At 39.8% G+C, this 24755-nt stretch overlaps 1 protein-coding gene across 1 annotated transcript in view; it reads left to right on the top strand.

The window, feature by feature from the left end:
* Positions 1-24190, top strand: part of Pde11a (phosphodiesterase 11A) — a 209385-nt gene extending 185195 nt beyond the window's left edge. Inside the window, exon 18 of the mRNA XM_013028053.1 lies at positions 24032-24190. Within this exon, the coding sequence (XP_012883507.1) occupies positions 24032-24187 (156 nt within the window). The 3' untranslated portion in view covers positions 24188-24190. The remainder of the gene's footprint in view (positions 1-24031) is intronic.
* Positions 24191-24755: the final 565 nt, after the last annotated feature.

Genomic DNA, 24755 nt, shown 5'->3' with positions numbered 1-24755 from the left:
GGAGGGAGGGAGGAAAGGAAAGGAAAGGAAAGGAAAGGAAAGGAAAGGAAAGGAAAGGAAAGGAAAGGAAAGGAAAGGAAAGGAAAGGAAAGGAAAGGAATGTCTGACCATGGGTATGGATATGAACATCTTGTGCAGGTCATGGTCACTAGTTCTGGCTGCTGAAGTCTGTGGTCCCTGTAAAAGACTTTTAGAAAGCCCACCCCACTTGCACCTGCTTCTTGGTCAATTGTAATCAACTGCTTCCTTTAGCAATTGCCTATTCCCCCGGTTTTCCCACAGACTTCTTGCTACTTTCTCATCCCTACACAACTTCCTAAGCTTTTCCTAACATGCTGCCTAGATAGTACTAACTTGCTTTAGGAAAATCCTGTCATTTTCCTGAATTAGGCTTGAGATTCAAGAGACAAGCACTCTCCTCACCCTCAGGGAACATGGAGGCAGGCTGCTTACTTCTCACCTTCCCTCTCTCACCCCTCTGTTGTCTCTCTCCCCTCCCCTTTCATCTCTCTCCCTCCCCCTTCCCTAATACCACAGTGGAAAATTGCTAAGTTTCCTTTTGCTGGCCTGATGGGAACTGTCCTTATATAGATGGTCACCTCTAGGCATTTCTAGCAAGAGCTCTATTGTGAGCTGGATGTTCTGACTCAGCCAGGCCTGCTTCCTTGCAAGTAGAGGAGAATTCTGGAATTTAGAAATCCTGCTTCACCACACAAAAAACTGACATGCAGGGTCTTGTCTTCCAAAGTTGAATGATGAGCTGATGTGTGACTGTTTCTAGCAGGAATCTACCATTTGCCTGAAGGAAGGAAACCAGCCGAGTTGATATTGATATGTAGCAAGTCACAGGCACCGTGACGGGAACAGAATGAAAAATGCATTGCTTTCTTATTTTCAAAGTATCATCCTTGTCATACATATTCTAACTGAAACTGAGTGCTTACCTCCAAAATAGGCTATGCACTACCAAATCAAACAGGAAGAGAAATATAAACATTCAAAAAGGTCAGTTTTAGATCATTTACAGGCCCCTCCACTATGGATAGCTTCTCAACTTTAGAAATGATCGTTCTTGTGAGAGAGGGGGCAGGAGGACTGGACTGGTCATGGCGTCTCCGTGCCGTCAAACTTCAGGCTGCCACTGCCGTGAGTTAGATGCTTCCAGGCAACTCTGTGTGGCATTAAGGGCCTCTCATTCCATTCAGACCCCTCCGCACACCTTGTAAGCCTCACCTCTTGTCACTTCCCGCTTACCTAGACATCCAAAGCACAAGACTCACTAAACCATTTGTCCATCTTTCTTGCCTTTGCCTCTGCCTCCCTCCCTCCCTCTCCACTCTGCCCAAACTGCCACATGTCATCAGTATTCTGTGGCACTCTCTCCATCTCTCCATAGTCACTATCTTCCTGTCTGTCTCTCTTCCCTACAAGATGGGTTTCTGGGGAGTATCTTACTCCTGGCACCTCATAGAGTGCCTCTCACATTACAGCAACTCAGTAAATGTTTGCTGAACAAATGAATGATGAGATGAAAAGTCAATGCTGGGATTCAGTACCACGGATTCATTATAAGTAGTGCAATGTATGAAGAAAGGTTTAATGCCATTTTAAGTTATCACCTATAAATATAAAAACCCTTTCACTACAGTATGAACTGTTATATGCCTGCCCATAACCTAAAGTATATGGCCTATGATATCTTTTTAGCAAGTGGTTTAGTCCTCATCTTGGTTGAATTGGCTCTTAATTCTACTATAAAGGGCCAGTTTATAGCCATGAATTTTTCAGAGCTTTGACTATTTTTAGCTGGGAAATACATTAAATTTCTCTTATCCAGCACTGCCAGAAAATGTAATATTGTAGTTATTTTAATTTTCAAGATAATAAGATCAAGCTGCCATATGTCATACATAGATCTGAAGAAATTATGTATATAATTATACAATTATATGTTGTATTCATGAGTTCAAGAAATTCTAATACAGTGTAATGCACTAAATTCATCAGGGTTAAAATTCAAGGTTCCTTTGACTTAGAAGACTTTTGGGATTCTCTAGTGCCTAAGAGTTATTAACAAAACCATCAAATACTAGAGTTGTCTGCAGGATGGAAGCTCACTAGTAAAAGCAGTGAAGTCATGTGACCTCCTCCCTCCGGCCTGACACTCGAGGGTACAGGGTCTAATACCTCAGAGTTCTCCCTGAGCAGCTGGTGTTTGGCTTCGTAGAGAAATTTTTACCTGCAAACATGAGCCTGAGTTGATTTAAAAAAAACAATTCTTTATACATATTCTTAGAAATAAAATGCACTTTAATGTGCTCTATTTCATGCAACTCGTTCTTTTCTTTATACAAGAGTACTGATGTATTCTATCCATGTGTATTTTATCAGCCTAAAAATTGCCATCATGAATCTGCTTTAAAATCTTGGAATCTGGTGAAAAAATGACATGGTTCCCTAATAAGGTTTTTTAAGATAGAATTTTAAGATAAGATCTACTTCTCTGTACCCAGCTGACCAACATAAATCACTCCCAATTTAAGAGTATTTTCTGTTTTAAAACCATAAAGCTAAAAGTTACTCCGTTCCAAGTCCATACAAGGTTTGAAATCTTGTCTTTACTTAAGTTACTTTCCAGTTCCTTTACAGAGCACACTTGAAACACTGGTGTACCTCTTCTTCTTTTACTCCTTAAGAAAACAAGAGGGGAAAAGAAGTGAAGGGAGAGGAGAGGAAGAGAGGAGATAGGAGGGGAAGAGAGGAAGAGGGAAAGAGAAGGAAAGACAGAAAGACTTCTAGTCAATTAGGAATGGCATAGGGAAGAGGAAGAAAAAGGAAAGAAGGAAAACTCCAGACTTTCTATTTTATAAGATGTAAATGAAAACCTCTCTTCACTTCATTTTTTTGTATTGTTAATGCCTCTCTAAAATTTTGTAATTTTATTTCCATTTAGAGAGACACTGTTGTTCGAGCTTATGGGAAATGAGGCGTGAGATAAACAGAAAGCGTTCTTATTATGCTATTGCCAAACAGAATCCTCTAAACTATTCCAAATGTTTCCTGAGATAATTCAAGAAGGCGTTATTGGATCCTCAGCTATCACTACTCTTGTATTTAATTATCAGAGCTGCAGCCTTATAAACATTAAATAAATCACTCAAAGCACACTGCCTCCTCTAGTAAGTGGATGCTAAGCTACATTGCTATGTGTTCAAAGGCAGACTTCAAACCTCATCCAACAACTAACTCAGCAGCCACAAGTTGAGTCTAAAACAAAGCTAAAGACTTCTGTTTGGAACAAAGGCTTGAAAAAGAATATCAATATTAGAGACCTACAGATACCAGAACATCCTTATACACACTTTCCAGAAAACAGAAATCTACTCAATAGATGATATGAATTTGCCAGTGGATGAGGTCTTACATTTTAAGGTTTACAAAGTGCTTTTATATATACAATTTAATTATATATACAGTTTCTTTAATTCTGGGAAGGAATAAATGACTTCACCATTGATCCCATATTGCCTCAGGGTCTGGTTTCTACAAATGAGGAAACTAGAACACAAAGAAGCTAACGGACTTAGAAGTAGTCAGTCCAAGGCAGGGCCAGTTTCTAAGGCATGTCCTCTAGGTCCAGCTGTGTTTTTCTCCACTAATCTGCCCTGAAGATGTAGAAGTTGATTCTATCTTGTCCAACAATGTTCTAGCTTCCTGAACCTACCATTTTCAAAATAAAACTATAATTTTTTTATAGAGTAAAGAATTCTAAGGAACAAACAAGCTAGTGGATTCCACATCATTGTAGACAATTTTCTCAAAATATTTTATGTCATGTTATCCTTGATATGAGGATAACAACGTGGGTTGACATTACCAGTAAAAGGGTAGATTGACTTTACAAGTTAATCTCCTCATCTTTTTGATGATCCCTTATTTTAAGAAAAGAATTTTTTATAAGATAACTTCCTTGGACAATGAGAAGAAGCCTGAAGAACTTTAAGGAGCATGATAGAAAAGCCTAGATGCTAAAACAGATTGTTCTAGATTATTAGAATAGGTGTTAATGACTGTGCCTTCAAAGGGAATTGAGAAGAGTATAAAAACACATTTATCACCTTAGAGAATGCTTAACTGATCAGGAAAAACAGAAACCTCACATTCTACTACGCCAGTGAAGTCCCTTTTTTATACGTTTTTTATTTTAAAAATGGTGTACAGAGGGGTTACAGTTACATGAGTAAGGTAATGAGTACATTTCCTATCAAGCATTGTTGCCTCTTCTTTTGTTTTTCCCCTGCCATCCCTTCCCTCCCCACCTCTCCAACTCCTCCCTCCCTCACCCCCCAACAAGTTGTAAAGTTCGTTTTCAACATAGTGTCCTGTACATCTCATTGTTACAATGGGTCAACCTGTATCCCTATTTAAGCATTTTGTTTTTTCCCTTCCCCTCCCCAAATTAGAAAAGTGTATATACAAGATGCAGGGCACCAAAATCAAATACGGTGAAAACAGGGGTTATACCATGGGGCAAGAACATACAAAAGAAACAAAAAAAATCACATAGTACATTAAAAGCACATTTAAAAAAATAGCAAGAAAGATAAAACTACTTTTGTCCCTGTCTTGGGGTTCATTTAGCTTAACATCATCTTATATGGTCATATGTACATAGCCTTTGACCTTTTCTGCTTGTCCTAGACATACGCTAGTTATTGCAAATAAGGGAAACTATGGGACCTATGTTTCTTTGGGCCTGGCTTACTTCTCCAGTGAAGTCCCTTTATACCACTGTCCACATGAAAATATTAGCTCAGACCTAAAATGGTATTTTTCTTCACTTACTTAACATAAAGCTTACCATGATTCTATGTTCCTATGTAGTTTTCAAATCACCCGTTGAGATGGCAGTCTAGTGGTCCAGCCAGTTGATTTGTCGTGATTTATTTAGTTGTTCTTTTCTTTCTAATAGAGAAAACTCTGAAATCAGCACCTTTGTGCTGATGTTTTATGGACTTATCTAGTATTATCAGATTTGATTTGAAATAATAAAGTTGTATTCCAAGATATAACTCTCAAGAAATGGGATGTAAATAGAGATAATATATCTCCAAATATTGGAAATTGGAAGGGAAGTAACATTTAGGAATATCTGGGGAGGGGAGAGCAAAGGAAGCCAGATGATCTGTCTTTCACTAGGAGCTCCTGAGAGATTCAGGACACAGAGGCAGGTACTGCCAGGAGTGTGTGTATCAGGGTCTCAAGACCACTACAACAAAGCACTTCAACCTGGGTGGCTTGGAACAGCAGAAATGCATTTTTCTCCCTGTTATGAATTTCTGCTGAAGGTTCTGAAAATAAGGTTACTATAGTCTCTCCCCCATTTCCTGGTGTCTGTCTGCAATATGACACTCCTTGGCTTATAGTTATATCGCTCCAATCTCTGCAATGTCTTCACCCACGTCACAACAGAGACACCAACTATTAGTCTTAGCATTTTCTCCCCTATTATTTTTCAGTTGTCGGGTTATTATTCTTCTCCTTTATCTTGGTTCCCCTCTCTTAGTAAGGGGGGTCTCCTTACTGCCACTCTCTACTCACTGAACAATACCACCCTCCACCCCCCCACATACACACCAAGTAACTCACTAGAGTTGTCTCCCTAAAGCAGATCTGATGTCCCTCACTCACCTACTCAGAATCCTTCAGCTCCTCTATCTCTATTACTGGAGATGTTGTCTAAGTTGGCCAGTCTGACTCTTCCATTCTATTCTCCATTCCTGATCTCACCATAACTGTCGTCTGCCATTTCCACAATCACTGCATGGCTATTGTCCTACTCCTGTGCCCTTGCTCCCCTGGCCTTCTCTGCAGGCCTACCTTTCCCTCCTCTCAAGTCAATCCTGCTCTTCCTTTGGGCACCACTCAATAGTCTTCTTGTAGATACTCTGGCCTTTGGGATTTGGTGTGGTTTCCTTGATTAGCACGTTGTAGGGTTTGCATTCATTCTCTGTTGCCACAAAACTCATCATCCTAAACACTGCCATTCTTCTCCAGTGCCCCCTCTGGAGTCTCAGTATGTATGTCCTTATCTAATTGGGGTCCAGGAGCCTACCTCAGCAATCTTGGAGCACTGGGTTGACAGAAATGGGGGAAAAATGGCTTGCCCCGCTGCTGCCAGTAACAGCTCAGGTGAACTTAAAGTTGTTCAGCATCTGTGTATTCAGAGGACCTGGAAATAATCTACCTGCTTGAGTCGCTCTGTGACAGACTAGTTTTTCTGCCCCAATCTCACAGATGAGGAAGTAGGAAAGTTAGCTTCCCATGAATTAGGAGGGTTTCATCATCTAGAAAGCAAAGAGAAAATAACTCCAGGACTGTAAAATCACAGAAAAGGAAGAAGTATTCTCCAAGTCTGTGACTTAACAAATCACTGGCTGCAGTCTTAATGCTACAGATTACCAGAACAGCTGAAAATTCTGAAGAGGAAGGAAAACCAAACATAGAGATGCCAAGAACAAATCACTAGGAAAGAGAAAAAAGATCAAGATGAATGCTCAAAATAATAGATAAGACTTTTTCTAAGTGTCCTCTTTCAAATCTGACCTAAACCAAACGCTGCTTCTCTTCAGTGGGCTTTTTAAGGTGATCACTAGCTCATAGGTATGACTAAAAGTAGCTTCACTCTGTTATTTCTTAAAAGACTCTGGCCTTGCAAAGTGACTTCTTGAAGCAAACAAATTGATGCTGGGTCATTTGAGCTTGCAGCAAGTCTGAACCAAGGAAAGCAAAATATTTAGAAGTCCTTTGAGAAAAGTGCATGCATATATTAAAACCTTTCAACGTGTGGAGTTTTTATTGTTATTGCCATTAATATCATCTCTGAACTTCCATATCTCTGTTGGGAATATGGATCAGAATAGCCAGCCTTCCCATCTCATCAATGTAGTATTTCTTGAGCATTTTGTGTGTGTTCACGACTCTGACAATGAGATTGTGTTTGTGTACAGATGTGTTTTACCAGTTTGTATACAGCTCGCACTGTGTACAAATGTCAGGGCCTTCATGAGGTTCCCTTAAGCAGAGGCAAACACACTGCTGTAATACTATAAGCTTTATTCTGAATAGACTGGCAGAAGAAAGCAAAATCCTAAAAGTTAGGATTTGAATGAAACTGGATTTATAACTCAAGACTTTTGATTTTCAGCTTAAGGTTTGTCCCAATATATCCTACCACTTATGTATAAAATTTGACATAATACTATTCTCAGAAGTTTTCACAGTGATTTGGAAGGGACCAAATCCCCATAAGGAGTGAAAAGATTTTAAATAAGCAGAAAGTCACTTCACCAGAGAGTTTCTTTGGAAGGACAGCATGGTGAGCCAAGATGCCTCTAAGAAGAGGGAAATGGAATGAAAAGTCAGCAAACAAGGTAGAAAAGACAGCCCCAAGAGGCCCTGAGAAACTGAACAGAAAATCTGAAGGAAGATAAATGGATAATTTAACAGCCATTCAGTTTTTAAGAAAGACAAAGAACAAGCTACATTGCATCAGAAAAGGACTAGAAATGATGATGGATGGGCCCTTTCAAATGAGCGGGGAGCACAACAGGACCGCCATCGCCGGCAGAATTCCCAGCTGAGGGCAAATTTGAGGAACTAAATAAGGATATGAGACTGATACGGATTGAAGAGTTTTTCAAAGTCTATTTAATGACCAGGCAGGAGACATTGATCGCTTTTCAGAGGAAATGCTGAGAAGCAATGACGAAGTAGCCCTTAGTGGCAGTGAGCTGGGTGATCTGGGGAAGAGGTCTTCCTATTCAGGATTATCGCAACATACAAGAGGCATTAAAATAATTTTGGAATGATGGTGGTAAAACACTATATTGTTTTGATCTTTATGAAATAAGCATTTATCTTTACTATACCAGTGCTAGTAAGCTGCTTTAGTAACTATTAACAATCAGCTGACTTATTATTTAATTATTCTAACACATGATCAATAATTCCCTAATTTATGTGTGTTAGTCTTTTGAATAAAATACTCAAAAGGTACTCATACTTCTGTCTAGGGATGATCCTTGGGTTTGCTCTCAGAACCTCATGCTTGTTAGGCAGGCAATCTACCACTCCAACCACTTTTTGTATTGTTTTATGGTTTGGTTTTGTTTCTTGAGATAAGGTCTTGCTTTACGCCTAGGACTACAAGGACTGTGATCTTCCTATTCCCCTGTAGCCGAGATCACAGGACATGCCCACCACTGGTTGAGGAGTCTCATGAACATTTTTGCCTGGGCTGATTTCACACTGCTATCCCTCAACTTTATCTTTCACTGAGATTGGTCCCCAGTAGGAAGGTATTTTGTTTTGTTTTTGTTTTTTATTTTGTTTTGCCAGTCCTGGGGCTTGATCTCAGGACCGGGATGCTGTACTTGAGCCTCTTTGTGCTTGGGGCTAGTGCTCTACCACTTGAGCCACCAGCTCACACTTCTGGCTTTTTCTGAGTACTTTATTGGAGATAGGACTCTCGTGGACTTTTTTTTGCCTGAGCTGGTTTCAAATCATAATCCTTAGATCTCAGCCTCCTGAGTATCCAGCATTACAGGCTTGAGCCACCAACACCTGGCTCAGTAGGAAGTTTTTATTCATAAAAGTCGATGTTTCCTGCCTTAAACTGCACTTCAAAAATGTAGTAAAACTGCTGAGGGGATTGATCCCACTGTCCCTATACACACAGGCTTTGCTCATTTTAGCCTCTGGAGGACTTGGCAATGTCATAAAATCACAATGACATAATCTCATTCAGCCATTAAGGGAAGCAGACAGATCCCTTTCCAAGGACAAAGGGAATCCCATTTGAAGATACAGCGCCTGCTCAGTTACATTCCCCTGGATGCAGAACATTCCTTTGCTTGTCCTCCCATTCTCCCTCTTTAAAAAATCTCTCTTACTGTTACAGAATTAAGAACAAGAAGATTGTCATGTGGTAGAGAAAGACAACCAAATAAAAGGGTATCTTTGTCCCCAAAAGCCTTTCTCTAAAGATAAAGCATTACCCCTAGAAGCTCTGGGTCTCATTCGCTGTAGTGAGGGTATGGTGTTCCTCCCCACCTCAGATCTGAGCATGGCTTGGTGCTGGACCTATAAACCATTCCTAAACTCATTTAAATATTCTTAGTAATTATCAGATTTGTGTGTGCTAAGTAAGCAGCTCATTACTGCTTATAGTTACTGCTTTCAACTCATGGGACTCTTCAAATATAAGCTAAAATATAGAACAGCAAATACTAAGAGTATTTCTTTTTGGCATTACTGGGGTTTGAACCCAGAACTATATGCTTGCTAGCCAGACCATACCCCAGTTAGATACTCTACCACTCAAACCATACCCCCCCTCATTTCACTTTAGATAATTTAACACCTAGCTTATTTGCAGAGATGGCTCTTATAACTTTGCTCAAACCATGATCCTCCCATCTCTAGTCCCCAACTAGCTGAGATTACAGGCATGTACCAATATACCAATATACCTGCTCTAATAGAATATTGTTGAATCCATTCTTGGAGGTTCTGAAGTACTTTCTCAGAGCACATTCAAACTGAGGGAATGCATTTTCAGTCGCTATTTATATAACTCTCCCACACACAGGCAGTTGTGTTTAGAAGTACCCTGGACTCAAGGCACAGGTGACGTATATTTTTTAAATGTACAGAGCAAAAATGTTTGCTCAGCCAACCAAAATTGGTAAGTGATCCCTTTTACATAATGAATTTTGAAAAATAGTATATATATTTTTACATATATCTATAAAGTTTCAGGGGGCCTAATTTTATGGGGAAACTGTCTGGTAGGTGGAAAGGTGGATGATTACCACATGACTATGCTTTACTTACATGTTCCACCCAGCTCTCATATGAAGCCCCATTCATCAAAGGCGGCAGCTTCTGGGTCAGCAAACACTGCTGCCAAGTCAGGAGTCACCCACACAATGAATGTGATTGATTAGCTACCAGTCTGCTCTGAAAACCCAGCCACCAGGATAACCTAGGATGGTCTCCTAGAGGGGTTCATTATAATGGAAGGGCCTGTCCTCTTTGCTCCCATTCCCACAAGTGCTCCCTAGGCCTGCCTGTCATTTACTTCTTTGCAGCCCTTGTTTGGTTTTCTCAGGGCAAGGTAGAGAAATCACAGAAAAGATTCACTACCTTGTGTTGGAAGGTGGTTTCTGCCTTACTTGGCAAGGTGACCTCTCTTCTACAAGTGTGTCCAGTAACAGTACCAGAGTTTCAAATATACTGTCTTTGGCTAGCAGAAAGACAGGAGGTAGCACTCATTACCAGCATTCCAGCTAAGTCCCTACTGAGAGCATGCTGTGGGCTTTGTCTTCTGTCCAGCCCAGGCTTCATACTCAACCATGTAAACTCTGACTCTGTGAACTTAATTTCCTCATCTTAGATGACTAGTCTGTCCAAATGGAGCTGATAATAGCTCCTTGCTGCACTGTTTTGAGATTTAAATAACTCACATTCTGCAGAGCTCCTGGTTTGGCACCTCAGACATGGAACACATCCATTTCACTCACCTTAGTGAGTTTATTCCAGCACACAAAGTAATTTACAGCAGGCAAACAAAAGATTCGTTTACAGCAATCAAAACAGGTGGCCCACAGAACAGGCTGAGCCCCTCCATTTCACTCAGTAGAGTTCAATTTTGAAAACTGTGAAATGCCCAGTTTTCCATAGTCCCCACCACTCCCAACTGTTTTATGCAGACTATATTATTCATTAACTTTATTGGCTCGGCCCTTTAGACATTAGGACTCTGGCCCTATATTATGGAAATAACACTGCTATTAATCCAAGGAGAGTAACATTTTTACCTCATTAATTCAGAATGCTAATGTCATTTATGAATATCACTTTCCAGAGAGTTCCCTTGAGCATATAAATAAAATAAGCAAAAACAAGTCATCTGTGAGGTCAGGAAGGAAATGGAAGAAAAGTAGTATGTTGCATTTCACTTTACATGTACCAGTAAGGCTTCAAACCTCGGGAAGAAAATGATCTTATTCTAAGCTATTACTGGTACTGTAATTAGCTTTCAGAATATTAGGCATTGCTAGTAAAAACATTTTGTCTTCTGTTCTAACTTGGGTAGTTGTATTTCTCAAATTTCCTTAAATCACAGATCTGAATCTTTCTGGCAGTAGATTCTAAAGAGCTCTCTGGCTTTGATGCTAAGCACCACCTTGGTCACTCTATCACTCTTAATATTTAGTTAACCATCTCCCATTATTTAGATGTGCAAGTCTCTAGAATCCTTAAAATCTGACAAAACTTTTTGGCCTTTGCATAAATCTCACATAGCCAGACTGTCATTGCTGATAACAGTTCCACATGATAAACACCACAGATAGAAAAATCAGTTCTCCCAGATGAAAACTCATGAGGTAATCTTCAATCCCCATGAAAAAGAAATAACCAGGCTCATCTGGACCACAGAGAAGAATCTAGACTAAATGGATCCACCAGTGGATGCCTATGAGTACAGCTTTCCTGGGAGCCACATGCCAAGGGATAACTATTTTTCTACTTGTTTGTTTACCCTGTGGAACTGCTGTGATCAGAAATGGCATCACTTTTCCCAATTAGGAATTAGCTCTTGCTACTAGTATCAGGTAACCCAATCTCCTCTATTTTTCTTTACCACATGGCTACCAATAACCCAAGTTTTCTTCATAGTCACAAAATGACCCCTGTGGCTCCAACCATTAATGAGATGAAGCCAGGGATAAGGACAAGAGAAAGTACCTCTCAGCTGAACAAGACCCCTATAAATAGTTTCTCCTGAACTTCTACTTTATGAATTCTTCTTATATTTCCCCGGCCATTCCTAAGCTCAAGGAAGATAGGCAATTAGCAAACTTCTAGAAATATCTTAAGTCCTGAGAGACTAAGTGATCACCAACCCAAAATAGGGCAGAAGCCTCAAAGCTAGAGTCCCTTCAACTCTATTGTGGTCTGGCCAGGGACAAACCCAATAGAAAATGTTTCAGATCCTCAGCTGCTATAAATCCCATCCCATGTCAGCTCTCTTAAGACCTTGTCTCTCCTTGGTTTTTCCTTGTTCTTCTGCCCCTGGTTTGGTTCTCAAACAGTCTTATGTACCCTTCACTCATTTATAGAGTGGCCCATCTGCTCTCTTCAGCCAATCTTGCCTTCTTCTGACCTAACTCACTCTGAGGCCATAGCGGTGCTTGAATCTGTTAGGGAAAACATTGATTAGAACATCAGTTATTCATCACTAGGGCCACCCTCAACTACCTAGAGATTCGTTGTTCATTCAGAACTCTAGTCAGTAGAGCCTTCCCATGCAAATTCACATGCTAACATTACAGATGTGGTTATAAATGAGGAGCCTGGGATCCAAGAGACCTGGTTCCCAACCCTAGCTTTGTGGCCCCAAGCAAGTTAGACAGCTCTCTAAGATGGGTTGATAAGAAGCCACTTCCCTCATCCTGAGTTTGGTGGTAAAATAGAGGAAACCTACCTATAGCACAACGACTGACAAGAGTTACATTTGTAACCTAACTAAGCACTATTTACTTTTCATCTTCAGCAAATTATACAAAAAGATGCTGTATAGTTAATACCCTGAATGGAAATATTTTAAGCATTTATCTAAAGAAATCTTGGCTTACTTCTCACCTTTATTGATTATTTGTTTTTCAAATAAGTTTTAAAAGCTGCTGGAAGCCTCATAAGGTAGTTTATACATTATCTTAAGCAATTTAATGCAAATTAATTTTTACACAACCTAGTTTCAAAAGCCATTGAATGAAGAGGGAAGAAGAGAGGGTTAGGAGTCTGCTCACTGCTTCCATCTGGTCCCTGTGCCAGCACCATCTGCTCTAACATGGAATCCCCCGCACCTCAGCTACGTTCCCACCTCAGCTACATTCACACCTCAGCTACGCTTGCCTCCCATAGGATGGAAACTTGGCAATACTAAAGTGCATCAAAACTGCCACATTTCCAGTTTTCCAGAAAACTAGGTCTCTCAGAGGTGTTTTTGAATCATAGCCCAAATTAGAACCAAGTTTCATAGTCTAATGTCTGTTTTGCTTCTGAATTTCAGTCTCTTCTCTACTACACTTCTCCTCTCTGATAGGCCAATGCGACCAAGTGAAAGGATTTGGACTTGATAGAATATGAATGCTCATATCACATAGAGCCATGGAAAGGCTCAGAGTAGAGAATGGCTAGCTTAGCTCAGGTTTGTGTGTTTAATCAACTGCCCCATTTTGGTTTGAATGGCTTTGGGGGCGGTGGGAGGGGCTCCTGTGACTGGACAGGAAAGCAAGAGTCATTAGAATGCCTTAGCAGACATTAAGCAGTTGGAAGGAGGATGGTAGCTGTAGAAATGGCAATTGATGGATACCCGAAGATCATCTGGAAGTAGGGCTGACGGTTCATAGTGATTGAATATGAGAGAAGAGAGGAAGAGCATGGCGGATGGGGTGTCTGGATGGATGGTAATGCTCAGCAATCTAAGACAGTAACCTGAAAGTTGAGGGAGGTCTGAAGAAAGGTGATGAGCTCAGCTCTGGACATTCAGTCCACTGTGTTTGTAAGTACCGCAGCACATGGAAGAGCCAGGGGCCGGAGTGGAGGCAGCCAAACATGATTCTTAGCCAACTGCATTACTGCAGTGTGGCATAAGAAATGCAGGGTATATCAGATTAAATAATCTACAACCTTCATTTGGATCCAAGAGGGCTCCCATTGTTAAATTGTTCGACAATTCACTAACTACAAGTTCAGACTTGTTCCCATAGTTGCCTATTTTTTCCTCATCTATTTTTTCTCCAGGTAGGCATCAGGGCTCAAAGTCAGTATCTCACAAGCTTGGCTTATCTGGTGCTCTACCACTTGAGACACACCTCCACTCCAGCATTTTGTTATTTAATTGGTGATAGATCTCAAAGCCTTTTCGGCCTGGGTTGATACGGAATAATCTTCCAAGTCTCAGCCTCCGGAGCAACTAGCAGTATAGGCATGAGTCACCAGTGCCTGAAGTCATGGATGTTAACTAGAAACCTGTTCCTTATACATGTTCTTTGTACTAATTACTCATTAGCCACATGGATTCCAGAGAACTTTAGCCACCACTTGTATGTCCTCTGGCCTTTTTTGTTGAAGGTCTAGACAGAGATGATGCCAGCTGAGCACATTATCAATGATTTTTTCCATCTCAAAATATCAATGCCTAAGTGGGCCTTTGACATTTTCACTCCCTCAGAAAGGAAATAATCATGATCATAAAGTAACCATATCCTCAGAACAAGGATCCAGCCCAAACAAATCTTAGATAAGTTTTAAGCCTAATATTTCAGTTCATAAAAAAATAGTATTTCAAAAGAATTCTTTTTCCTCTACATCTTTTAATTCCCAATTGTTTCTCCTAGATAAAGCAGAAGTGAGGGAAAGCAGACAAACCTAAGTAATACTGCTGGCAGCAGTCCAAATACAATTTAAAAATAATCCTCTCTGTTGTCCACTTTTTCGAAGTTCAAAGACAAATCTGGTTTTAATTTGGTTAAGTTTTTCTATGTCCTCTTCCAACAACAGCATACAGTTTCTAATAACAACCCATGCGTTTGTTTACTCCTTTGTCCCATATTCAGCTCTTGAGTTCCAGAAAGTATGGTTCACTAATCAGCCCACATTGAGCCAGATGATAGCAGACTGCGACCATGATGACCAAAGGAAATGGCCGAGGGACGGCAAGGCCAGATTGTGGTTTCTAGCAGCTTAATGACCTGATTAAAAACAAAGTCTAGAGTAATAAAAGAGAGCCTTATATTCATTTCCCAAGGTGATTGGTTATTCTAAGGCTGGTTTCTACAATAGGATTTTATAGCAAGTTAGTATGTCCTAAAACCATTCTTAGCCACTGGCTCTTCCTGTCACTGGTCTGTGAGGAGGTACTACTCTCTGCTAGCATCACTGTACTAAATACCTGCAATACAATGGTGAAAGGCTCTGTTACTCTCTGATCTCTCTGAGCTCATGGGATCAAGGGTATGTTAGCTTTCCTTCACTGCAATAAAACTTCTGAGATAATTAGTTTATAAAGAGAAAAGTGTTGTTTTGGCTCACAGTTTTGGAGATTCCAGTCCAATATATTTGGCAGACTCATTGCTTTGGGTCTCTGATCAGGATGCCAGATGGCAATGGTGGGAAGAACATGGCAAGTCCAAGTGCTCATTTCATGGTCATGATGCACAAGAGAAAAATAATAAGAGATTATGGTACGTTTACAATGACCTAAGGACCTCCCACAAACTCCCCTCCCCACAAAGGTTTCAATACCTCCCACTAGCACCACACAAGGGGCCAATCCTTTAATACATGGGCCTCTGGGAGATGTTCAAGGTTCAAACTGTAGCATTAAGCACACAGTTATTTAAAACTGAGACATAGCATATGCCATGCCTGTAATCTCAGCTCTTGGGAGGCAAAGTCAGAAGGACTGCAAGTTCTAGGCTAGCCTGAGATATAAAGCAAAATCCTGTCTTACAAAGCCAAAGTAAGTAAATAGCCAAGCTCATGGCTCACACCTATAATCCTAGCTACTCAGGAGGCTGAGGTCTGAGGTTGGTGGTTCAAAGCCAGCTCAGGCAGGAAAGTCAGTGAGATTCTTATCTCCAATAAACTACTCAGAAAACTGGAAGTGGAGCTGTGGCTGAGCTTGCCTTGAGCTGAAGAGCTGAGGGACAGCACCCAGGCCCAGAGTTCAAGCCCTACAACCTACAGGAAAAAAAAAAAAGTAAGTAAATAAAACAATGACAAGAGGCTCCCATAGCTTAAAAGCGGCACTATTGAAGAGGAGGGAAGAAAAAGGAGAAGGAAGAAGAGAAGGGAGAGGAAGAGGGGGAAAAGGAAGGAAAATAAACATGCCTATTTGTGGAGAGGAGCCAAGCTTAATGCCTGGAGAGAATTCCCTGGGAGGGGCAATCCAGGAAGAGTCCAGTGATTTCATTGAACTGAAGGGGCAGAGCTAGGTATCTGAGACCAGGTTGTTCAGAGATTCCAGAGAGAAAAGCCAGAGTAAATGCTACATAGAACTTTAAACCTTTAGTCTAAGTCTGCTCACCAGATCCATGTGAGAAAACCACAAAACAAAATAGCCAACAGGAGTAAATAAGACAATCTTTGAAGATCTCAAAGGCTGGAGAATTGTCTTATGTTCCCACCAGCCAGAGTACCAGAGAAAACCTTTGAAATATAGGAGGTTTGTAAACAGTGCTCAGAAAGGTATAGTCTCAGTAGTGAAGCCAAAACAGCCCTGGACCAAAGAATCTTCTAGACTCACCCACACAGCATATAAGCTAACCTCAAAAGTGTCACCTTATATCAATCAGACTAACTACATTTTAGAATTAAGATGAGAAATGTCTGAAGAAGTTAGGGAAAAATCTATTATTCAAATGTTTAATTTGAATATTGAAAGGTGAAAATTTAATTGAAAATTACTAGGCATGTAAAGAAGTAAAGAAATTTGACCCAGGGTTAGGAAGGTGGCAGTAGTGGTAGAGTTCAGTAGTGGAACAGTGCTTGCCTAGCATGCATGAAGCCCTGAATTCAATATCTCAGTACCACATAAACAGAAAAAGCCAGAAGTGGCGCTGTGGTTCAAGTGGTAAAGTGCTAGCCTTGAACAAAAGAAGTTCAGGAACAGTGCCCAAGCCCTGAGTTCAAGCCCCAGGACTGGCAAAAAAACAAAAAAAGACCCATAATAATGAGGTGAATCTATCAATACATTTTAAAATGATACAGATCATAGAACTGGTAAAGGACATTGTGCTTACATTTTCTTCAAGTGGGTAGAAGAATGAGTGTGATAAGCAGAGTCATGGAAGATACAAAAAAAAACACTCAAATAGAACTTGCAGAAATGAAAACTTCAGCTTCTGAAATAAAAAAAAAAGTAGATGGTTTCACTGAAGATTAAACACTACAGAAAAAAAACTCAATGGCATTACAGTTGAAACCATCCAAAATGAATCATGTAGAGACTGAAAATAAATAGGCAGAACATCAGTTGAGCTACAGAATACCACTAGATGTCTTAATATGGTGTATAATTGGAGTCCCAGAAAAAAGAGATAGGTATTTGAAATAGTTGGAAGAAAGAACAGTAGAAATGTTTTTCAAAATATGATAGAGGGGATGGTAAGATGGCTCAGTGGTAGAGTGCTTGCCTCACATACATGAGGCCCTGGGTTTGACTCCTCAGTACCACATAAGCAGAAAAAAGCCCGAAGTGGTGCTGTGGCTCAAGTGGTAGAGCACTAGCCTTGAGCTGAAGAGCTGAGGGACAGTGCCCAGGCCCAGAGTTCAGGCCCCAAGACCGACAAAAAAAATCTATATATACGGAAATTATAAGCTTACAGAATTCAGATTCTCAATGAGCCCCAAGCAGAATATACATGAAGGAAATTACATCACCACATCAGAACCAAATGTCTTGATATACAGAAAGTCTTTAAAAGCCAGAGGACAAAATGAATATTATGTCCAAAAAACAAAAATACAATGTAGAGGGCATCTTTAAAGTTTAAAAAAGTACCTTTTTGGTATGAACAATATAATTGGAGAGACAGAAAACCTGCTTCAGGCATGCATTTAAAAAGAGGCAGCCAGGTTTTACCCTCCAGATCATTCTGGAGGAACAAGGAGGACTTCATAGAGAAGGTACAGTATGAGTTGACTAGGGAGGGCCAACCAGTTCTCTATGGAGAGAACTGCTCAGTATTGTAAGTCAGAGAGACTTAAGTCAAGATCCTGCTCTCTCATTTTATGACTATAGGTCATGACACATAACCTTATTGAACCACAGTTTTCCTCTCTATAGAGATGAAAATATATCCACTGCATGGATGCATCCAAATGCTGTGACATTTTTGTGAGTTAATGACTTTAAATCCATAGCCAGAGTCATATAATTCATGTGTAGAAACTCTTTGTATTTCCTTTCCTTAAATGTCTTCAGATAAAGAAGGTGGCAGGTGTATATGTTTGGCCCAAGGAGGAAATCTTCTCTTCTCTACTAGCAGAGATTCTATTAGGGTTCACACTATATTTCTGGCTACTTTTCTTTCCTCCTGTTTGAGACAAATCAGGATTAAAGCTTCATGGAGGCAGACCATTCTTAGAGGAAGTACAGAGCAGTGGTTTTCAGCAGGTACATGATTACTCTCCAAAGAACATTGGTGACTTATATGATATCTGAGATACTTTTGGCTGCAACAATTTGGTAGGGTGGGGAGAAGCTGCTTCTGGTTTCTGTGATATCTTACACTGCACAGGACAGCTTCTGTAATAAAGAATTATTTGGTCCAAAATGTCAGTAGTATTGATGCTAAGGATGTTTAGTAGTTTATCTGTTTTCCTACTTACCAACAAAATAACTATGATGAAGTCCTTTAATCTAAGTATTAGCATCCTCAATCATTAAGCAACAATCACAACAAAAAAGTGATGATAATAATATATACCACATAAGTTAAATTAAATGATAATATATGTAAAATTCTTCATACAATCACACACATAATTAGCATCCAAAGAATATTTGGCAGTAACAATAAGAGCCTGTGAAACACCCAGAAAACACTTGTGAATGGCCAAGACAATGGATTAGCTACAAAAATTCAAAAATTTAAGTAGATTCACTCACCAGATATGAATATATGTATATATAGTTAATACAGGACTTTTTTCAGAAAGGGAGTGAAATCACAACTTGCTTGGGCAAGGCCATTGTACAATGCACACATTAGAAAAAAATCGGGAATGTAGAGAGAAGAAAGGACCAAATGCCAGATCTGCTTTTCTGCCTTAGCTTTATTCATCCCATGTCATCTTTCCAAGGCTTTAATCTTAATAGAAGCTATAGTTTCAATGTTTTCTTTCTCTTGTACTATGCTTAATGTAAGGACCCTGTTCTCTACTTCCAGTGATGTTTGTAGTAATATGGCTCAAAATGCAAGTGCATCCACTTTCTTACCTAGCAATAACTATTTTGTAGTTTGACTATCAGATAAATTTCATATCTACAAAACAGCCATGTGCAAGGTTATCCATCTTAGCATTATTTATAATGACCAAATATAAACCCCAAGCGTTCCCATTAAAAATAGAACTGGCCAAATTATGACAGCAATGAAATACCATGTAGTTACTACTTGTATAATGATAAATGTTTCTTGAAAAATATACAAAACCCATTGGCATCTGTAGCCCTTAGGAAGAAATGCTCATGGGTGGGACAGGGCCGAAGGGGAGATTTTGTATGGTACCCTTTGATATCTCTTGAGCTGTGTGAATGTGTTACTTATTCAAAATATGAGTAAAACATGGACTACCATATGTGTTTGTCACATGAGAACTTAACAATGTATTGGTATGGAACCAGCTAGAAGACTAATTGCCGTAATGGGGTAAATTACCCAGTTTCTATCTGGAAGTGGTGTTGGAACTTCAGTGACATTAATTAGGTTGCCCACTAGGAAGGAGCTATGCATCCAAGTGGGTTTTGAATTTGCATCCACCTTAAACTATACCTGGAGCCATATACAAGCAGTGAAAACTACACATCTCAAGAAGAGTCTAGTTTAAAGGGCAAGCACCCAAGGATTATAACCATTAGGTAGACATAATAACGATGTAGACTGCTGCTAAAAGTGAGGCGTAATTCTCTAAATCTGAGTAGTCAAAGAGTAGATGGATCATAGAAGTAGTGTGCATGCTGCCTCTAGATGTATTTAAACAGTGGCTGAATGGTCACACTCGGGGATGGTGCAGAGGAGAGCGAGGCATCCTGCCACAGATACAGCCGTGGCACACATGAAGAGTGAGTGACAGCTGGGTATTGTTTTTCTCATTCTCTTCTGCTAAGTGAGAAGCCAGCTACTGTCACAGAAGCCATCAGGTGTCACTGGCTCGCAGAGCCTAGCCTAGCCTTCAGAAATGCCCACAGTGTTGTATTTGCTGGAAGCCATCCTCTAGATGATGATGCTTTAAAAGGAGTCATCATAAACCTTGCTTTCTTGTTTGAAGATAATCCTTTGCGTTTACTAGTATCTCAGTAGTTCCATGTTTTCTCAGCCAGCTGCAATTAGTAATTCCTCCAGGATTTTTGCTACCTTTGCCTAGAACCAGCGCCTATCCAGAGAAAACCAGCAGTCTGTTGTGGCAACTCCATTCTACAATAAGACAACAAAGAGAAAAGAGCAAGTCTGAGAAAGATGTAACCCCTTCTCCCCTCAGTATTTTATTCAACAGAAAATAAGGAAGAAAGAGAACAAAGAACAAGGATAAAAGGGAAGAAAGCTGTTTGGGACTAAGCCAAATAAACTTAAAAGTGGTTTAAGGAATAAATTGGTGGAGTAATTCGAATCATGGGCAGGTGCTGTGAATGTAATTTAGTAAATGCTCGGGAACCTGCCAAAGAAGAGAAAAATGTGTTGCTTTTGAGATCATTTCCCAGCAGCTTCATAAAAGAAAACTGATTACAGGAATTTAATAAGTAAAACAGAGCCAGAAATATTGTAATCAAATGAGTTTTTAATTACATTTCAAGCAGAAAAAAATCCAATTTGTGCTCCTGGAATTAAAAAAATAAGTTCTAGAGAAATGCTTTTGTAACAGGAAAATAACATAAACACTAATTTCCATAGGAATTATAGTAGTCAGTTTAATTAAAAGGCTTGATCAGAGGAAAGAGGAGCTGGTGCCAAACCATACTAAATAAAAATCATGGCAGTCAGTTCTCCCTTGCATTCTTGTTTAAATGATAACACAGGAATCAGGCATCTGCGTTTTCCTCATGAAAATAAAGAGGGTTTTGATCACTGCCTGAGTTGTTAGAGTGCCTTGTATTATCATCATCTGAATTAGCCAGTACATATACCTGATTTTAAAATAGATGCTTTTGCTTAATGACATAAACAGCGGTCATTGTTGAGAGAGGGAAAAGTGTATTCTCTGTTTATAGGACACTGACATCAAGAGAGTGCCACTTCATGTCAGCCCAGGATGAAATCTACTTATTGGGAGAACTGATTATTTCTGGGTTTCCAATCCCCAATGCACCCCTTCAACTTATATTTAGTTACATATTGGCTATTTCTCTCTGTAACTCCCTGGAAAGGAGGACTGGCTATTTAAGGAGCTGAGTCAGATTTGTGCCTAGGTGACAGACATCTTGCCCTCCTCTGTAAAAGGAGCTGCTTTTCTTCCTGGAGGACTTTGCTGTTGACCATTCCCTAACCACAGAGAATACCTCAGGAAAGCTTTTCAGAAGTATTTAGTGAAATTACAAGGGTTTAATTCTGTCTTCACTTTTTGTCTCCTTTGTGATAAATGGGACAAACATGCAAGCTATCCACATGGGACCAAGGTTATAATCTGTGGCTCTAGAAAAACAGAAGCTGGATGGGATGGGGCCAGAAGGGAACCCTACTGCATTGTTGGTGGGAGTGTAAATTTGTTCAACCACTTTGGAAAGCAGTATGGAGGTTCCTCAACAGACTGCACATAGAGTTCCTCTATGACCCACTTTTGGGCATTTACCCAAATGATCACAAAAAAGACCATACTAAAGTTACCAGCACAACTATGTTTATTGCAGCATTATTTACCATAGCTAAGATATGGAACCAACCTAGATGCCCCTCAGAGGATGAATGGATCAAGAAAATGTGATATATATATATGCATATATACACATACACACACACACACACACACACACACACACACACACACACTGGAATTCTATGCTTCCATCAGAAAGAATGACATCGCCCCATTTGTTAGGAAATGGAAAGACTTGGAAAAAATTATATTAAGTGAAGTAAGCCAGGCCTAAAGAAACATAGGTCTCATTGTTTCCCTTATTTGCAATAACTAGTATATGTCTGGGACAAGCAGAAAAGATCAAAAGCTATGTACATATGACCAGCTAAGATGATGTTAAGCAAAATAAACCCCAAGGTAGGGACACAAGTGGTTTCTTTTTCTTTCTTGCTATTGTTTCTAACGTATTTATAATGTAACATATGATTTTTTTGTTGCTTTGTATATTCCTCTCCCATGGTATAATCCCTGTTCTCACTGTATTTGATGTCGGTCTAATTTGGGGAGGGGAGGGGAAAAAACAAAATGTTTAAATAGGGATACAGGTCTTGTACAAGATGTACAAGACACTATGTTGAAAAATGTACTATACAATTTAAGCAGGAGGAGTGTAGTTGTGGAGATGGGAGGGAAGGGATGGTAGAGGAAAAACAAAGGCAGAGGCAACAATGCTTGATAGCAAATGTACTCATTACCTTGCTCATGTAACTGTAACCTCTGTGTACCATATTTTTACAATAAAAAACTTATTTTAAAAAAATAGAAGTTAACTGACCCAAGCTTGAAGTGGGTTATCATTCCCCTGGCCTCAAAACAAACCTAAAAGTATACTTTATAGGGCTTTGTGTACAAAGACAAATTTAACTCAGAACCCAGGGAACTTGGGCAAAACATACTGGTTGACGGGGTCTGAGAGAAAACTACAATACTCTTTCTATAGGGAGGAAGAATATAATCTTGAGTCAGGCAGAGTGAATATATATATCACTTCCCTATTTTCCTGTAAAAGGAGAAATGTAGGACTTTGCATTGTGAATGATGTAAAGTAAAATCAAATGGCCAAATAGACCTTAGAAGGAAATCAAATAGCCCAAGTAAATCATGAAGAGATGTTTGTAAGTTACTCAGGGCATGAAATCAATTTGAAGTCAAATTTCACTGGATAGGAAGAGCCCAAAGTGATATAAAGATTATACTTAAAGGTAAATGTCAGAATTCTGAGCATTCTACACATATCCAGGATAATGGATGTGATAAAATTAATGAAGCAAAAGAAGGAAGAAAGGAAAGACAGAGATGAAGTAGTAGGAAGAAAGGAAGCTTCTGGTGCCAAACAGTCCCCAAACTAAAGACAATAAGAATTATACTCAGTGTCCTCAAAATGTCACCTTCATTAATATCACATCTTATGAATCACAAAATTATTAATTAGGTTGATTGATTCCTGATAAGAGTTGAAGTCACACATTTTCAAGAACCATACCTCCTCTTCCTTCTCCTTCTCCTCCTTCTCCTCCTCCTCCTCCTTCTTCTTCTTCTTCTTTTTCTCTTTTTGATGTTTTAAGAGCTATTCTTCTCATGCTACATCCTCAAACAGTTTTCTTTGTACACTCATTCTATATGGCAAGCTGGTGCCTTTCCTTGATTTTTACTTTAGAAAAATTTGGTGTTAACCATATCTTCCAAAACAAATAATAAGATTACAAAAAGAACCTTTAACTTTCTATGTGGATTCTTATTTTGTCCTAGAGTAGGAGGTCTAAAAATCATGTGTGATCATTCCTAACATGGGAGGAACATATTTCATCATTTTCAAAATGTAGAGTCACTGTGAGGAATACAGTGTGTCATACAGTAACTGCACTACCAAGAGTGATCTAGGTTGTAAGGCCATAAGCTTAAACTGGTTATTTTATTTTTAAATTATTTTGTTTACAAAAAATGTGATATGAAAGAAAATTCTTAGATGGATCTGGTTCAAAGACCTTGAAGTTTGCCCTTATCTGGTGATACCCCACATTTCTTCTTCCCGCATCTCTCCCACTCTGGCTGTGAAATAGGACAGGAGCCTATGGGCTGCCTCTCCCCTGGAGCTGTACACAGCCTGACTTATCTTTTCATTTCCTGCACCGGTTATGTTAATATAGCAAAATAGTGCTAAGTGCATGTTTACTTTGGATAAATAGCTCGTGTTTGCCAAAATAATCATCTTTTTCATCTCATAGTCATTTTCACTGTTCTTATAAAGAGGAAAGGTGGAAAATATAACTGTCAATGGCTTGGGGTCCTCTCTCCCCAACAGTTTCTTGTTTTGTTTCAGGCGCTGGTAAAGGTCAATGTGAAACTGAAGCCCATGCTGGATTCAGTGGCTGCAAACCGAAGGAAGTGGGAAGAGTTACACCAAAAAAGACAGCTGGTCTCCGCTGCCTCCCCTGCGCCAGCCAGCCTCCTGGTGGCCAGGGAGGACAGACAGTAAACCCCAGTCCTCCTGTGTCTCCAGACACTGCAGCTCAAAGGCCACCGTCAGCCAAGCCACATCATCCTTTTTGTTTTAAGTTTTTGTTGTTGTTTTTAGCTTCCATAAATCTAAGGATCTCCAGGATTGCTAGGAAGCATGCTTGGGCCTGCCTTGATGTCTGGACAGTAGCACAGAGAGGGACAGAAGGACAGAGAACCTCAGCTTTCTCTGATGAAACCATACCAGTTCTGGAAAAAGCCTGGACTGGATCCACAGACCTCAAGATCTACAGCCAGCTCCACTCATTCTGTGTGGGGAATCCAGAGCCGTCAGTGTCATTAGTGCTACTGCTTCTTGTATACGGTTTTTTTTGTTGTTACAAGCCAAACACATCTGTCTTTTCAGCCTCCCCTAGAGTGTCCTTACATGCCAGACTGTCCCAGGAATCCAGATTTATATTTTGCAGAGGTATTGTTGTGTTCACCCTATAGCTTCTTAAGAGTGAGCCAAAGCTTTTAGAATCACCTACCTGAAATTTAAACTCACTATTCCTATAAATTCCAACCAGTCATCATTTTTCCCTTAA

This window comes from Dipodomys ordii, unplaced genomic scaffold (assembly GCF_000151885.1).
Source record: "Dipodomys ordii isolate 6190 unplaced genomic scaffold, Dord_2.0 Scaffold5, whole genome shotgun sequence".
Taxonomy (NCBI): Eukaryota; Metazoa; Chordata; class Mammalia; order Rodentia; family Heteromyidae; genus Dipodomys; species Dipodomys ordii.
Note: the sequence above shows the minus strand (reverse complement) of the source record. Positions and strands in the feature narration are given on the sequence as shown.